We start from the raw sequence: 18,961 nt of genomic DNA, 5'->3' as shown, positions 1-18,961 counted from the left end.
TAGTGTTGAATACTATGATGACTACTTCTTTTCCTTGATTGTCATTCCCTGAATGTAACATTTTGTATTTATTGCTCAGAAAGATCTCACCTGAGAGTGGCTGTCTTATGTTGATAGTACTGATTTTGAATTCTGGTATTATTGAGTTGGGGTGTGTTTTAGGATTTGTTCTAGTAACTGTCTTTTCACTATTTGCCTTGGTTGCCTGGTGAAGACAATGGGGGGCCTTGTTTAACTGGGCAACCCCCCCCTAGCAGGCATGAAATTCTGTCATGTTGTACCATCATTTATATTGTGGTTTAAGACAGTAAGAATACAATTTGGTCGGCTAAATCTTTAATTGTCTACCCATCCTTGTTCGTTCAGTATCCAGGTAGATACCTAACAGGGTACACCATGAGAAGGTGAGGATCGGACATTAGGTCAGAATCCTTGATCGGTTCTTCGCTTTCCTTTAAAGGCTATGTGGAGGTCTCCTCTCAGTTATACAGCTTTGACCCTTAAGCACTATTATAGATTGTTATGAAAATTACTGACAATATTTAGACATTCCTATTGTATAAATAAATAAATTACGTTGTATACAGAATTTTTTTTTAACACACTCAAGCTGTTCAACTAATATTTTTCTGATATACATGATCTTGTATGATAAAGGCTGTACTTATTTAACATTTATCATACAGACAGGTACTACTTTGACCCATCATTTTATAAAGAAATATTCTTCAATCACTTTTTTGGCAGCAAACCACATAAGCATTTCATGCAAGATAGTGAAACTAAGATTAGTTTGAATTATTCAAATTTCCAGTACATGCTGGTTATTTTTCATGGAAGGGGAAGATATACAAGCAACTAGATGGGACAGCTATGACCCCTCTCCTATGGTAAGTTTCTACATAGAACACTTAAAAAAACCAAGCAATGAATACTACCACTCTCAGACCATTGGTTTGGCTGTGGTATGGTAATGTGTTTGCTTTGACCCACACACACTAGATACATTTTTAGTGCATTTAAATAGTTTAATACTCTAAAATCCACCACTACATGATGGAACAGGAAACTAATGACTGTCTCTCCTTCCTAGATATGCTAGTCACATGCCTTTCTGATTGTTCATTGTCTTTTTCTGTTTATAGAAAACCTACACATACTGGGAGATATTTGCACAAACAATCAAGCAATCACCCAGCTCAACAATATTTTATCCTAAAAACACTAACTCACAATGAACAGATAGTTCTGATTCTCATCAGAACTATCTGTTCTGATGAGAATGCTTTTACTGCTGAACTCACTTGCATCACAGTTGTTTTTAGCCAATGGCTATAATCCCCGTAAAATAGACACAATACTAAATGCTCCCGACTAATCCCCTTCAACACATAAGACTACAGTAAAACTGTTACTATCCCATATATTCAGAGCAATTCAAAAAGATATTTAGTGTGCTTGATAAATATCAGCTCCTCACGACATTTAAATCTTATGTCAAATTGGCAACTCTCATCTGTTCTCCTAAGAAAAACTCTATCCTTTATCACATCCAGGAATGTATGAAGTGTCCTGTAATTGGGACCTGGCTTACTATGGACAGACAGGAAGCATCGTTGACATCTGCCTTGGAGAACATAAAAAATATGTTCAGCACTATTGTTATGATGACAAGTCGGGACTCACAGACCATGCTTTGGATACCCATTTATAAAGGGTCAAATGGAAGAACATAAAAATATTACACAGAAGTCATAAGACATGGAGATTGTATATGGAATCATCAGCAGCTTTAAAACATTCCCCCAACCTCAACAAGTATGGCTGTATTAATTTACCAAAATCTGGGAGACATCATTTTAAGGTCAAATTAAGGTCCTCTTTATCCAACAATGGAAACCACCAACTAGGAATTTAGTTCCTTGTGTTGTCCATTGCAATTTGTAAACTGGTCCCCCTCTTAACTAAATTTTTGATATTCATGTACTGTGACAAAATGTCATAAGATGCTGAAGATGTAATATTAGTAAATATGTTAAATAGATATTAATTATTTTCATATTATTCTTTGTGTTGTGAATTAATACTGTTAAATAAATTAACATAGTCAAGCTGATGTCTGATTTTAGACAATTTGTGAACTTTTTTTTTTTTTTTTAACTTTTCTGAGCTGTAGTTTGAAAGTTCTTTACTTGTCAGATTTAATGTTTATTTTCCCTTTGAAAGCAAAATGTACCATAGAATCAGTTTTGTGGCTAAAGGTATGGATCAGTTGGATATAGCACACTGTTGAATATGTATTATTTGTGTATTGCATGCTTTTTAAGTATCACTTTTTTAAAAGTACATTTTAAAAAATGTCACATCGGTTTACATTTTGTTTCAGTGTATGAGTAATACGCCTCCATTAACAGAGTACTTTTTGGAAGATAGGTATTGGAGTGAATTAAATTCTGAAAATCCTTTAGGAATGCAAGGTGAAATTGCTAAGTCATATGGTGATCTCATAAAAACCATGTGGTCTGGACGCTATTCTTACACTGTTCCACGAAATTTTAAGGTGAGTCGTCTAATCATTGAACTTGTTACTTATATTTAAGTGTCAGTAAATTAAAATAAGAGTTTTACTGAATATGGTATTTTGTAAAGACATAAACTTGAAAATGTATATTGCTTGGCACTAGATTGGTTTATTATTGTTTTTGATGTTGATAGCATACCTCTTTGAGGAAACAAATACACTAAACTGGTGGAATGGACTTCACAAAATTACCTGATTTATGCTCTCTTCCCAGCTTACTTACATTTACTGTTACTATCAAAATGTACTTAAGATGTATTGTGTTTTTGAATTGAACTGATGTACCATGAGAAAGGCAATCCAACAGTCGAAGTTGATTAACTTATTGTAGTATAAAAACTAACATGTTAGCAGATAAGTATATATTGACTAATTACCACTGTAATCAAACCAACATACATGCTACCAGATTCTTCCAATTCCAGTATAGGTTGGTTTAAGGACATTCATAGCTTAACTTCTCTCTTGACTCCACTCTCTAACACTCCTTTAATGTGTGTGTGTGCACACTCACTCACTCAGACTTTTTTTATTTTACATATAGATATATTTATTCATACTTATCATAAACAGTATTGGCATTTCTGACAGTGTCAGTTAAAGTGCTAATTATATATAATTTTATGTAATTTAACTTACCCTTTGATTATAATAATTGCTATATTCTTATGCTAACAGTAAAACACAGCCTTATTTGTACTCGCTCTCTTCTTTAAATTTTTTTTGCTTCCTTTCTAAATTTATTCTGTTACCACGGTAAATTATAGATCTCGGCAGAAATCTTTTTTTTTCTGTTATTAGATTATAAACGGAAGCTATTTATTGCTATTTAAAAGCCACCGTAATTGTTAATTTTATATTTTATTCCTTTCTTATTCTTACTATTCCTTCTCACTATTGCATACTTAGTTTATCTACCTTTCTCACTACGAGTTTTATGCCTATGGATATTAGAAAATTAATTTGATAAGACTGCACCACCAGTATCTTTTAATTAACATAAAACTCAGTAATACTGCCGGTTGACTTCTTTCTCTCTTTCTCTAACACAAATTCCTTCAATAAAACTTTATATGAACAGTTGTGGTCTATTTGGACTTAACTATACGCTTCGGCTATCTTCTTACTTGATTTCCCGCTCTTAAGTTCGCGGTATTTAGGAACAGTGCATTGTAAAATAGGAGTGCTTAAGGGTCAAAGCTGTATAACTGAGAGGAGACCTCCACATAGCCTTTAAAGGAATGCAGAGAACTGACCAGAGTTTCTGATCTAATGTCTAATCCTCACCTTCTTGCAGTGCACCCTGTTGGGTATCTACCTGGATACTGAACGAACAAGGATGGGCTGGCAATTTGGGATTTAGCCGACCAAATTGTATTCTTATTGGTTAAACCAAAATAAAAAATGATGATACAACATGACAAAATTTCATGCCGGCTGGGGCGTCGCCCAGTTAAACAAGGCCCCGTTGTTTTCCCCAGGGAACCAGGGCGAACAGCGAAAAGTCAGCTACTGGAACAAATCTGAAAACAAACCCCAACTCAACATCACCAGAGTTAAAGATCGATACTATCATCATAAGAAGCCTGAATGGCAAAGAAATGGAGCTAGCTGAGGAATTAGATAAGTACCAGATCGACATTATACGGGTGACTGAAACAAAAAAGACAAAAAAATGGTGAGATCTTTCTGAGCAATAAATTCAAAATATTATATTCAGGCAATGACAATCAAGGAAAAGGAGTAACCATAGTATTCAACACAAAATACGAGGCTAATCTTCTTGAATGGCAGTCAGTCTCAAGTAGAATAATGTTGGGCAAATATGAGAATGTGGAACTGGAGACAATGAGACTTATTTGTGCCTATGGTCCCACAGAAGGTTCTACTAAGGTAGAAGTGGAGGAATTTTTTGAGGCTTTAGAGAAAGCAACTGACACAATGAAAAAGGAAAAGTTGGTCCTTGTTGGGGATCTAAATAGCAGAGTAGGAAATGATTGTGAGACATACAAAAATATTTTGGGAAAATTTGGAGAAAAGAGCAAAGCTAATAATAATGGCAAATATCTGTTGGATTTCTGCTCAGGACATGTACTGGTTATTACTAACACCATGTTTCAACATAAAAATGTGCACAAATTCACATGGAGAGAAGAGGCAAGGAATAAGAAAAGTCTCATTGACTATGTTATTGTTTATAGTGACGTTTTCTCCCTAGTGCAGGACACCAGAGTGTACAGAGGATTTGAAATTGGAAGTGATCACTATTTAGTCTTGAGCAGGATAAAATTGAATTTCATATTGAAAAGAATAACATGTAAGAAAGTTTTAAAGCGAATAAAAGTTGAGCAGCTCTCAGATGTGAACTGTAGACTAAAATACACAAAGATTATTCAAGAAAAAATGAAAGAGTTTGAGAAAAGGAATCGAACCTTGGAGATTCAGTGGCAAGCCTTGAAGAAAACCTTAATTGATTCAGCTAGAGAGGTTGTGGTGAAGTTGTCTGCAAGGATAGAAAAATTAGAACTCCATTGTGGACACCGGAAATTAAAGAGGCAGTGAAGGAAAAGAAGAAAGCATATCAAAAGTTCCTGGCAAATAAGTCAGCTTGTGCTCTTAGAGAATACTGAGACAAATGTAAGAAAGCTAAACACTGTGTAAAACTAGCTAAACAAAAGTCATGGGAGGACTTTGGCAAGAATATAGAAAATAAATATCAAGAAGGTGGTAAGATATTCTGGAGGTTGTTGAAGAAGCTTAAAAATGGAGGAAAGAGTGCTGTCAAAGGAATTAGAGATGATTAAGATTACATGAAAACAAGAGAAAAAGATATCCTTGAAGTATGGATTAATTACTTCGAAAAATTGCTAAACGAAACAAGCAGTGATGACAGCACAGTGGTAAAAAACACTGACCAGGCATGCAATCAGGAATACATATCCATACTTGAAGTACAAAAAGCCATCAAATGCTTGAAATGTGGAAAGGCAGCAGGAGTAGATGATATTCGACCAGAAATGCTGAAGTATGGTGGTATAAAAGTCTTACAGTGGCTGCACTGCATAGTTCAGAAAGCCTGGACAGAGGGACGAATTCCCGATGATTGGAGTAGAGCTCTCATAGTATCCATATATAAAAAGGGAAATAAAACTGAATATGAGAATTACAGAGGTATTTCCCTACTAAGTGTTCCTGGCAAGTTCTATGCAAGTATACTTGAGAAATGATTGAGAAGAATTGTGGCAGAAAAGCTGGGTGAAGAACAAGCTGGATTCAGGCCAAATAGAGGCTGTCAGGATCAGATCTTAACTTTACAACAAATAGTTGAGAAAGCATGGGAATATAACAAAGATCTGTATTTAAGTTTTGTCGATTTGGAAAAGGCATATGACAAGGTGCCAAGAGAGAAGCTATTCAATACGCTACAGTTATATGGTGTCAAAGGGGCATTATATCAAGCAATGCTTAGTCTTTATTTGGGTTATAAGTCAGCAGTTAGAATTGAAGGAAGTACAGGAAGATGGTTTAATGTTAAATCTGGTGTGAGACGAGGATGTACATTATCCCCTCTGTTATTCGTTATCTATATGGATCACGTTATGAAGGAAAGTGGTATTAAACATGATATCAAAATTGGAGATGTTAATGTCGCTCTTTGCTTTATGCGGATGATGTTATACTTCTAAATAAATCTGCTACAAGTCTGCAAGATTCTCTGACTAAATTGAATAACTGTTGTAATAGATATGGTATGAAGGTCAGCAATAAAAAGACAAAGACAATGAAAATAGGCAGAGTCATTGAAAATGTCAACTGTGTTGTGAATGGAGAACCTGTGGAACAAGTAAAACATTTCGGCTACTTAGGCACGATTTTTAGTGAAGATGGTAAATTGAACATAGAAATAGACAACAGAATCAGCAAAGCTGGTATGGTGGGAAGTCAATTGAATAAATTCATATGGAATAAGAGAGAAATTAGTCAGAACACTAAATTATCTGTATACAAGACAGTGTTCAAACCAATTTTAACTTATGGATCTGAGAGCTGGGTCAGAAGTAAAACACTTGACCAAAGACTAGAGACTACAGATATGAGAGTCCTGAGAATGATTATAGGCGTGAACAGATGGCATCAATGGCAATATCATATTAAAAACGAGGAAATTAGGAAAGAACTTGACATTGTCAGCATCCAGGAATGCGTTAGCAGAGCTAATCTCAGGTGGTATGGTGACTTAAACAGAATGGGCAAAGAAAGATTAGCAAAACAAGTGTTCTCTGCCAGGTTGGCAGTAAAACGACCCAGAGGAACACCAAGATATATGTGGATTGATATGGTACAAAGTGCCTTAAACGATAGAAATATAAGATCTGATAATGTTGGAGTCTTGACAAGTAACAGACTGATTTGGAGGAAAATTGTAGATAGGAAGTTAGTAATGATGTAATTTTTTTCATGTAGTACTATCATATCCTGTACACCCCTTGAGGGTACATGGCAGGAATTTGATGATGATTCATTGTAAAATAAACAGTCAGGTGTCTCTCTCTATTGACATACAATTAAAACTCATTTATTTAGAATAAAAAAAATGAAATACATTAAATAAGTGATAGGGAGGTTACTCCTTTCCTTATATACTTTTGGTATAAAGAAAGAAACTTTCCCTTTTCAATATTAAATGACTATACAATGTAATTATTTTGTTACTTCTCTGCTTAAGAAAATCAAATTGCCGAGACTAATTTACTCATAAAGAGATTAGCTAGCTATGGCAAGTTATCTTACAATTTATATTCCAGTTAACAATAAATCTGAGGACTCTCTTATAGATATTTCTTATCAGTCCATATATGACATATTTCTTAGATTACAAAAAGAATGTACATAAGGTATGTAATACACTTACAGAGGCTCTTTGTAAGTGTATTACATACTTACATGACACCTTCCGAAGGTTCTGCATCAAAGTCACTATGGTTTTTCTTTCATCACTGGCCTTAGGATTTCATCCGGAGAGTCTTGTTTCAAGGGGCTTTTCGTCGAAAAAATTAGCAGGTCTTGGACTGCAATCTTCCAGGTACTCAAAAGCTCAGTCAAGAAGTTTCAGCATACAGGCTTGAAGATCATTCTCTGGCTTTTGGCTTCAATTGACTTCCCGCAACACTAGGACATCCGACCGGCACTTGGCATTGGCTGTTCTCCCAATATTTTTCTATGGGTTCAACTGCTTCTGGTTCTCCGCCGTCTGCCTCTGGCTCTCTTCGGTAACAGCGCTTCGCCTCTGCTCTCTCAGCAACTGGATCTTGGCTCTCCTCTGTCAGCAGCTGGACCTCGCTTCTTCTCTCTCGGCAACTGGACTTGCACTCTCCTCTCGATGTTTGGCTCGGTCCTCTTTTATTTTCCTCTTCTCGGGACCTTGCGCCAAGAGTTGTAAACTCCAAAGAAATCGGCAGTTCTCCTTGATCTCTTTGTTAAGGCTAGCCCGTTTTTTCATCTCCTCCACACTCTTTTTTCCTTGTCTTGTCAGGCAGCGGAAACTTCTCAGAAACTAGTGGATCTCTTTGATACTAACTTTGAAAGTGTTCATGTGCAGAGCTTCGCAAACAACTTTCTCACACACTTAATCATAAACAATTTTCTTGTGCTCTTATACATAGCTACTATACAAAGCTTCTGATGAAAGTTTTAAGTTGTATTTACTGTTGTATTACTGAAAGTTGTATTTACTGTTTTAACTAAAGTTTCTTCTAGAAACTTTAGTTAAAACAGTAAATACAATCAATTCCCATAGGGTTATTTACATTTAATATTTAATATAAAATACATAGAGACATACGAGGTTATTTTTGTACAGTTCTCATGGGACTTGACCTTAGTAAAAATTGATGTAAAGTGCTTTGGTATTTTTAAGTTATATCGAATTTTACAAGATAAAACAAATTATATCTAATCAGCCAGTTCTTGAACTTATCAAGGTCAAAGGCCCTTCATGATTCTTTGAATACTTTGATCATCCTGTCATCCATTAAGTATTTGAGTAGTTGAAATTGTGAGCCATATTTGGATATTCACCTATCCAAAGAATTGTACAGCAGACATTCATGTTATTGAACAAAAAATCAGAGCTAAAAGCCTCTAGCATGCAGTGCAGTTTTATGATCAGAATAACAAGTTTATGTTGATCTTCATATACTAGCATATAATGTTTCCCAATGAAAACTTCCTTGTTCATCGAATGCTCGTTACTATAGAAGAAAATTGTTGATAGAAAGTCGGTAATGGTGTATTACTATCATACTAGTGCTTGCATACAGAAATGGGTTTACTAAGGGAAGATCATGTTTGAGCAACTTGCTTATGTTCTATAATAAATGTTACCATTGAGTTGGACAAGGGGAATGGATACACCATGATACTTCTGGATTTTGTTAAGGTTTTTTACAGAATATAGCATGGAAGGCTGCATGAATTGGAGAATATAGGATTGAATTATAAAATATTAGCATGAAAAGGATGATGGCTGACTGATAGATATCAAAGAGTAATATATGGAGGATAAGGATGGGAGTCTGAAAGATTTAAGGTAACTTAAATTGTGTGACACAAGGATCAGTCCTTGGTACCCTGTTATTCAGTCTTTACATTAATGACATTTGGTTGATATGCTTGCAGAATTATTTGAATATGCGTGAATTGTGGATGTATTAAAATGGCTATCAGTTCAGTGCTAGTAAATGTAAAGTCATGCAGTTTGGTGTGATCCGATGTGATGTCAGTAGTATTATGCCAGAAGAAACTGATCAGGTTAGGGATCTTGTAGTTTTAGTAGATAGCAAGTTGAAGTTCAAGAGCCATATAGCAAAGATTGCAAATACAACTAAAAAGATATTGCAATGCTGAAACAAACTTTGACACATAGAGCTAAGAACATCATTTTGCCTCTTTACAAGGCCTTCATAGATTTACTTGGACTATTGTGTGTAGCTCTGGTCTCCTGGTTTCCATGGTGAGTTTCATACAGTGGAGAGAGTGCAAAGGATAGTGTTCAAAATGATATCAGGACTATGAAGTACAGATTATGAAGACAAATTGAGTATTTGTGGACTCTGACATTAGCAAAAAAGGAGACAGATGTGATATGATTGAGATTTACAAACTTCTGAAAGGGTCATATAGATTATCAGTCAATGGAATTTTTAGTGTTTGGAGGGTGGAAAAAGTATGAGATGTCATTCTTGGAAGTTAAAATGAATACCATCAGGAAGGGGGAGTAAGAGCTAGATTTTTCTCTCATAGAGTGGCGCATCATTGGAATAGATTGCTGTTGGAGTTGGTGAGTGCATGTAATGTCAATGAATTCAACAATACGAGGGTGGTCTGAAAAAGTTCTCGGCCTCATCCATAGATGGCAACACTATTGGCGAGATTTTTTTTTTTTATTTTTTTATAAGTTGGTACATTTGTTATAAGCATCCATGTGAAATTGCAAGTCATTCTATCAAGTAGTTTGTTTTAAACAGCTGTCTGAAGCAAAAATATTATCTGTAACCCTTGAAATGGATAAAATTGAGTATCATGCAGTTCTAACATTCTTTGCAAAAGAAGGTTTAATGGCAAAAGAAATTCATTCGAAGTTCATAAAAGTTTATGGGCATTCTTCTCCTTCATTTTCGACAATTAACCCTTTCTGACCTGAATTTTTTTTTTTTTTTTCAAGTGAAAAAAATTCTTCTTTCTATTTATTTTGTCCTTAGGTCTAAAAAAGCAAGGGTATCAAGTATTTTTCTCAATGATTCATGGAAATTTCATTTTCAATTAATTATTTCAGAATTGGAATCATTCACCACGTAATATGGGCTATGAAGGCCAAGAAAGTTAGTGATTCCAATTGGAATCACTATGTCAGAAAGGGTTAAGAAATGTGCCGCCAAGCTTAAACGTGGCTATACAAGCTTTGAAGATGATCCACGTGAAGGACGTCCAAAAAGTGCAACAACACCAGAAATCATTTATTAAGTTCATGATATGGTATTGCATAACCGGCAAGTCAGTGTGTGAAATTGCTGAGACTATGGGCATTTCAAAAGAACTTGTAGGATATATTTTGCATGAAGAATTGCAAATGAAAAAGCTTTGCACAAGATGGGTGCCACGCTTGCTCATGCAGATCAAAAACTCACTCGCATGAAAATCCCTGAACAGTGCTTGGAGCGTTTTAACAAGAATAAAACTGATCACCAGAATCCAAACAGCAGTCAAAACAGTGGACAGAAGCCGGTTGTTCAGCACCAAAGAAGAAGACAAAGTCAGTTCCATCAGCAAGAAAGGGTTTTGGGTTGCTAAAGGCATTTTGTTTATTAATTATCTTGAAAAGGGTAAAACAATAACTGAGGAATATTATTCCAATCTTTTAACCAGACTAGACGAAAAAATTCATGAGAAAAGACCCGGTTTGCAGAAGAAAAGAAATCATCTTTCATCAGGACAATGCACCTTCCCACAAAGGTGTTTTGGCAATGGAAAAATTAAGGGATCTGCACCCTATTCCCCAGATTTGGCTCCCTCTGACTTCTATCTCTCGGGGTGTTTAAGGGTCAAAGCTATGTAACTGAGAAGAGACCTTCTACATAGCCTTTAAAGGAATGCGGAGAACCGACCAGGGCTTCTGACCTAATGTCCAATCCTTACCTTCTCGTGGTGCACCCTGTTGGGTATCTACTTGGATATTGAACGAACGAGGATGGGCTGGCAATTTGGGATTTACCGACCAAATTGTATTCTTATTGGTTAAACCAAAATAAAAAATGATGGTACAACATGACAAAATTCATGCCGGCTGGGACGTAGTCCGGTTAAACAAGGCCCCTGTTGTTTTCGCCAGGGAACCAGGGCAAACAGCGAAAAGTCAGCTACTGGAACAAATCTGAAAACAAACCCCAACTCAACATCACCAGAGTTAAAGATCGGTACTATCAATGTAAGAAGCCTGAATGGCAAAGAAATGGAGCTAGCTGAGGAATTAGATAAGTACCAGATCGACATAATAGGGGTGACTGAAACAAAAATGACCAAAACTGGTGAGATCTTTCTGAGCAATAAATACAAAATGTTATATTCAGGCAATGACAATCAAGGAAAAGGAGTAGCCATAGTATTCAACACAAAATACGAGGCTAATCTCCTTGAATGGCAGTCAGTCTCAAGTAGAGTAATGTGGGCAAATATGAGAATGGGGAACTGGACAATGAGACTTATTTGTGCCTATGGTCCCACAGAAGGTTCTACTAAGGTAGAAGTGGAGGAATTTTTTGAGGCTTTAGAAAAAGCAACTGACACAATGAAAAAGGAAAAGTTGGTCCTTGTTGGGGATCTAAATAGCAGAGTAGGAAATGATTGTGAGACATACAAAAATATTTTGGGAAAATTTGGAGAAAAGAGCAAAGCTAATAATAATGGCAAATATCGGTTGGATTTCTACTCAGGTCATGGACTGGTTATTACTAACACCATGTTCCAACATAAAAATGTGCACAAATTCACATGGAGAGAAGAGGCTAGGAATAAGAAAAGTCTCATTGATTATGTTATTGTTGATAGTGATGTTTTCTCCCTGGTGCAAAACACCAGAGTGTACAGAGGATTTGAAATTGGAAGTGATCACTATTTAGTCTTGAGCAGGATAAAATTGAATTTCATATTGAAAAGAATAACATGTAAGAATGTTTTAAAGCGAATAAAAGTTGAGCAGCTCTCAGATGTAATACACAAAGATTATTGAAGAAAAAATGAAAGAGTTTGAGAAGAGGAATCAAACCTTGGAGATTCAGTGGCAAGCATTGAAAAAAGTTCTGATTGATTCAGCTAGACAGGCATGTGGTGAAGTTGTCTGCAAGGATAGAAAAATTAGAACTCCATGGTGGACACAGGAAGTTAAAGAGGCAGTGAAGGAAAAGAAGAAAGCATATCAAAAGTTCCCTGCAAATAAGTCAGCTTGTGCTCTTAGAGAATACAGAGACAAATGCAAGAATGCTAAACACTGTGTAAAACTAGCTAAACAAAAGTCATGGGAGGACTTTGGCAAGAATATAGAAAATAAATATCAAGAAGGTGGCAAAATATTCTGGAGGTTGTTGAAGAAGCTTAGGAATGGAGGAAAGAGTGCTGTAAAAGGAGTTAGAGATGATAAAGGTGACATGAAAACGGGAGAAAAAGTTATCCTTGAAGTATGGAGTAATTACTTTGAAAAACTGCTAAACGAAACAAGCAGTGATGACAGTACAGTGGTAAAAAAACACTGACCAGGCATGCAGTCAGGAATACATATCCATACTTGAAGTAGAAAAAGCCATCAAATGCTTGAAATGTGGAAAGGCAGCAGGAGTAGATGATATTCGACCAGAAATGCTGAAGTATGGTGGTATAAGAGTCTTACAGTGGCTGCACTGCATAGTTCAGAAAGACTGGACAGAGGGACGAATTCCCGATGATTGGAGTAGAGCTCTCATAGTACCCATATATAAAAAGGGAAATAAAATTGCATGTGAGAATTACAGAGGTATTTCCCTACTGAGTGTTCCTGGCAAGATCTATGCAAGTATACTTGAGAAACGGTTGAGAAGAATTGTGGAAGGAAAGCTGGGTGAAGAACAAGCTGGATTCAGACCAAACAGAGGCTGTCAGGATCAGATCTTCACTTTACGACAAATAGTAGAGAAAGCATGGGAATATAACAGAGATCTGTATTTAAGTTTTGTCGATTTGGAAAAGGCATATGACAAGGTGCCAAGAGAGAAGCTATTCAATACGCTACAGTTATATGGTGTTAATGGGGCATTATATCAAGCAATACTTAGTCTTTATTTGAGTTGTAAGTCAGCAGTAGGAATTGAAGTACAGGAAGATATTTTAATGTTAAATCTGGTGTGAGACAAGGATGTACATTATCCCCACTGTTATTCATTATCTATATGGATCACATTATGAAGGAAAGTGGTATTAAACCTGATATCAAAATTGGAGATGTTAATGTTAGCTCTTTGCTTTATGCGGATGATGTTATACTTCTAAATAAATCCACTACAAGTTTGCAAGATTCTCTGACCAAATTGAATAGCTGTTGTAATAGATATGGTATGAAGGTCAGCAATAAAAAGACAAAGACAATGAAAATAGGCAGAATCATTGAAAATGTCAACTGTGTTGTGAATGGAGAACCTGTGGAACAAGTAAAATATTTCAGCTACTTAGGCACCATTTTTACTGAAGATGGTAAATTAAATATAGAAATAAACAACAGAATCAGCAAAGCTGGTATGGTGGGAAGTCAATTGAATAAATTCATATGGAATAAGAGAGAAATTAGTCGGAACACTAAATTAGCTGTATACAAGACAGTGTTCAAACCAATTTTAACTTATGGATCTGAGAGCTGGGTCAGAAGTAAAACACTTGACCAAAGACTAGAGACTACAGATATGAGAGTCCTGAGAAAGATTATAGGCGTGAACAGATGGCATCAATGGCAATATCATATTAAAAACGAGGAAATTAGGAAAGAACTTGACATTGTCAGCATCCAGGAATGCGTTAGCAGAGCTAATCTCAGGTGGTATGGTCACTTAAACAGAATGGGTGAGGAGAGATTAGCAAAACAAGTGTTCTCTGCCAGGTTGGCAGCAAAACGACCCAGAGGAAGACCAAGATATAGGTGGTTTGATACGATACAAAGTGCCTTAGATGATTGAAATATAAGATCTGATAATGTTGGAGCCTTGACAAGTAACAGACTGATTGGGTGGAAAATTGTAAATAGGAAGTTAGTAATGATGTAATTTTTTTCTTGTAGTACTATCATATCCTGTACACCCCTTGTGGGTACATGGCAGAAATTTGATGATGATGATGACTTCTATCCCTTCCCAAAACTAAAATTCTTCCTCGCTGGTCAATGTTGTCAAAAACAGTGGACAGAATTGCAGCTGTAGTGCAATGTTTTGCAGATCTTACTAAGAACCACTACAGGGATGGGATAATGGCATGAATAAATGTATTAGTCTTAAGTGAGATTATGTTGTAAAATAAAAATAATTTTGGAATTATAAATTCGTGTTTTCATTGTTAGGCCGAGAACTTTTCAGTCCATCCTCATAACTACTATGACAGCTGGTGCAGGTATCATGTGGCCTCTCTTGATAAGTCCTTTAGTTCCCCTGAAGGTCTCTTAATAATAATACCCTCCCCTCCTTCCCAATATACTACTTAATATGTTTAAGTGGCAGTTACTACTACACTTGGACATTCATAAACATTTGCTTTTGTTCCTTGCTAGAGACCTGACATGGAAAATAGTTTCCCAACCCCGATTGAGAATTTTTTTGAAAATAATTTCCACACTTTAGATGTATTCATAGCACTGTTACTGCATGTAGAGAAGATATATTGATATTTTCCTTGAACAGTTGGAGGCTGTAATTGTGAGAGATTACTTTGTGAGGAAGGCTGTTCCCAATAATGGAGACGTTTAGTGAAAGAGGAGGATCAGCAGATTCATTGAGTTTGCAGTTGGAACTGAGAAACAATAATGGACATCTACTGCTCATTTTTAACAGTTTAATTTTTGTAGGCTGGATTTCACACAAATGGTATGGTCTTTGATGTTATACATTAGATAATTATGAAAATTCTATTATAAGAGCCTCTGTAGCTCACTTGGTTTAGACGAAGTCCTTTGGTTGGAAAGACCTGGGTTTGATTTCCGTCCATGATGCGAGGAACCTTTATCTGGTCTCTTTTCGACTAAAGGTGAGTTAGCCGGTCTCATATGGAGTTGACGAGTTTTTCTTCCAGAAACTCTGGTTTTTCGTCCCTCAGAACAGGCAATCCAGTCCCACAAACACTCACTTTTACAGACAAAAATAGCCCCCAACGTGAGAATTTGAGACGAGGTGGTTGTGATCGTGTGTGTAAGGTTGCATCATGTAAAAAAAAAAAAAAAAAAAAAAAAAAAAAAAAAAAAAAAAAAAATCCGACCCCCATATAGCACAAGAGAAAGAACAATCATCTTTTATTGTGAATACCATTATAACAAACATGCTCACTAATCTACTGACATGTCCTAACCAACATATCCTTAGGCATGTAGATATCCATGTGCTTATAGATAGTTTAATTGAATGGATATGGATTCATGTTGAACTTGAATGGAATAATTTGCACTATAAAGAGAAATTATACTATTATTATTACCTTTCAGAAGTTTGTAAGTGTCAATCATATCATCCCTCTTTCTCAGTTTGTTAATGTCTGCATTCTACAAATTCTCAATCTGTCTTCATAATCAGTATTCCACAATCCTGGTATAATTTTTAATATTTTCCTTTGCACTTTCTCCACTGAATCTGAATACTGTGGAAAACAGGAGACCAGACCTGCACACAATAGTACTAGTGAGGTTTCATCAAGGCCTTGTAAAGAGACAAAATGATTTCCTTATCTTATCAAGCTTTGTTTCAGCATTACATTATTCTCTGAGTTGTATTTGCAATCTTTGTTATATTGCTCTTGAACTTCAGCTTCCTATCTACCAAGAAAAATCGGTTTCTTTTAGCATAATACCACCAGTATAATACGATATTGGATATCTCATCACACCAAAGTGCATGACTTTACATGTACTGAAATTGAACTAACAGCCTTCACATGCCCACAGTTTCAGCATATTCAAATCATTCTGCAAGTACTGCACATCATCTGCACTCCTGGGTACCCTTCCTATCTTTGCATCATCAGCAAATAGCTGTATGTTACAGGTCAAATACTTCCCAATGTCATTAATGAACAGATTGAATAACAATAGACCAAGGACTGATCCTTGTGGCATACCACTGGTTACCTTAAATTTTGCAGACTCGCATCCCTGTATACCACTTTTTGATATCTGTCAGTAAGCCATCCTCTTATCCATGCCAATATTTTCTAATCCAGTCCCATATTCTTCAATTTACATGATAGTCTTTCATGCTGTATTCTGTCAAACCTTAGCAAAATCCAAAAGTATCATGGTGTATCCATTCCTCATGTCTAACTCAATGTTGGCATTATTATAGAATGTTAGCAAGTTGCTCAAACATGTCCTCCCCTTAGTGAACCTGGGCTGTTCATGTAGTTTAGTTTCTCTGTCAACCCACTTCTGTGTGCAAACCATAACCAACTTTTCTAAAATCTTATTCACTACTCCAGAGATACCGATGGTGGATATTTTGTTCAATCTTTGCACAACCTTTGGGATTAACATACATTCTTTCCTCTCCTGTGGAATCTTTCATGTTCTGAGACTCAAAATATCCTGGTCAAAGGGATAGCTGGTGCAGATGAACACTTTATTAGTATCTGTGCTGATATCCCATCAGTCTCTATTGCACAACTCTTATTGCTTTGTACAACAGCTCTAATACCGCCTCTTTATCTCCCCCCCCCCCCCCCCCCCGAGTTTCTTCATGCAGTGTAGCAGTGAGTTCAATATTTCATACACCAGGTTGATAGCTTTTAGCAAACTTTACACTCATTAGTTGAACTTCTGCATCACTCAACTGCATACCATCTGCAATCAGTAGAATTATTCTTTCAGATTCATTCTTTCTTTTACTTACTAGAATTCTTTTGGGTTGTCTTTAGCTTGCAGAGGCAGTTTCTTTTCATATTCAGATTTAGCTTTCCATACTGCAGTCGTGAATCTTCTAACCTTATAATTTTCAGAACTGACATCAGTATTCCTTCTAGATCATGCTTTTCTTACTAATCTCTTGCTTAATTAGATTACACATCCATTTCACTCTTTTTATTTTTCTAACTTTAGGAACTCATTCTGATATTGCATCATTTAAGTATTTTTTAAATGCTTTACATGCACTGTCAATATCTTTCCCATCCAACAACTGATACCATGGCACAAAATCCAGCATACTCCTCAGATGTTCATATTTTTCTGCTTTGTAGTTCAGCAGCAACCATTTTCTAAATAGAACATTCATTAGCTGCTTCCCAAGTGAGTACTGCATCATCATCACTGTGACCAAAGACAAAATATTATGTCTGTAATTGAAGCTTCCTTCTGTCACAATGCTGATTGAGGAAGTTGTCTGGAAATAGCTCACTGAATTCAGTTTCATTTTTCTCATGAGATTTCACAACTACCCAGTCATCATTAATTTCCTGATATGTACCCCAAAGGGATGTTCAGGTTACTTTGACAGTATTACATGATTAAGTTTACATTATTATTTATCTCCTATCAACAATTTTCTTTCAAATCGGTCTATTACTTGTGAGCATTCCAATATTGTCATATCTAATATTTTTCCAATTTGACTTCATAGATGGCTATGGGAGCTCTACTCCAGTCATCTGGAATTCAGCCTTCTGACCAAGTCCTCTGAATTATGCAGTGTAGCCATTGCAAAAGTGTTTTATACTCTTCTATACTTAAGCATTTCTGGTCGAATATCATCTACTTCAACTGCCTTTTCACATTTCAAGTTTTTCATGGCTTTTCTACCTCAAGTACTGATATGTACTCCTCTTTGCATTCCTCTTAAAAATTTTGTGGTATGGTTCTGCCACTGTTTGATTCGTTTAACAGTCATTCCAAGTAATTTCTCCAAACATGTAGGAAATCCTTATCTTCAGTTTTCAATTCACCTTTATCATCTTTTATTCCTTTTACAGTACTCTTTCCTCCATTTCTAAGCTTCTTCAATAGCCTTTAGAACATTTTGACACCTTCCTGATATTTTCCATACTCTTACCAGTCTTCCAATGACTTGTTTAGCTACTTTTACATATAGCTTTCTTACAATTTTCTCTGTATTCTTTTAGGACATCTACCAAGTTGTTTGCTAGGAACTTTTGGTATACTTTCTTCTTTTTGAGGACTGCTTCTTTAACTTCTTGTGTCCACCATGGTGTTCTTATTTTCTATCCTTGCAGACAACTTCATCACATACCTCCCAGCTGAATTGATCATTGTCTTCTTTAGAGTTTGCCACTGTGACTCCAAGGTTTTGTTCTTGTTTTCAATTTGTTTCTTTTTTCTTCAGTGATGTTTGCATAGTTGAGGTCTACAAATTATCTGTTAAAGCTGCTCAACTTCAATTCTCTTTAAAACTTTCTTACATACTGTTCTTTTCCATTTGATATCCATTTTTATCTTGCATAGTAATGGTCACTAAGTAACAGTCACTTCCAATTTCAAATCCTTTGTATATTCTCATATCCTGAACCAGCATGATATCACTATCAACAATGACATAGTCAGTGAGGCTTTTCTTATTTCTCATGTCTTCTCTCTAGGTGAATTTTTGCACATCTCTATGTTAA

General features: G+C 35.9%; 1 protein-coding gene across 2 annotated transcripts in view; it reads left to right on the top strand.

The window, feature by feature from the left end:
- The window catches only part of LOC150108440 (ubiquitin carboxyl-terminal hydrolase 15-like), a 337,668-nt gene that overhangs the window by 126,465 nt on the left and 192,242 nt on the right, over positions 1–18,961 (top strand). For both annotated transcript variants that reach the window (XM_090390782.1, XM_090390781.1), the window contains one exon: positions 2,387–2,560. In XM_090390782.1, the coding sequence (XP_090246908.1) occupies positions 2,387–2,560 (174 nt within the window). The remainder of the gene's footprint in view (positions 1–2,386; positions 2,561–18,961) is intronic.

Source organism: Typopeltis vanoorti, chromosome 3, assembly GCF_054136105.1.
Source record: "Typopeltis vanoorti isolate ZY-2024b chromosome 3, IOZ_Tvanoo_1.0, whole genome shotgun sequence".
Taxonomy (NCBI): domain Eukaryota; kingdom Metazoa; phylum Arthropoda; class Arachnida; order Uropygi; family Thelyphonidae; genus Typopeltis; species Typopeltis vanoorti.
Note: the sequence above shows the minus strand (reverse complement) of the source record. Positions and strands in the feature narration are given on the sequence as shown.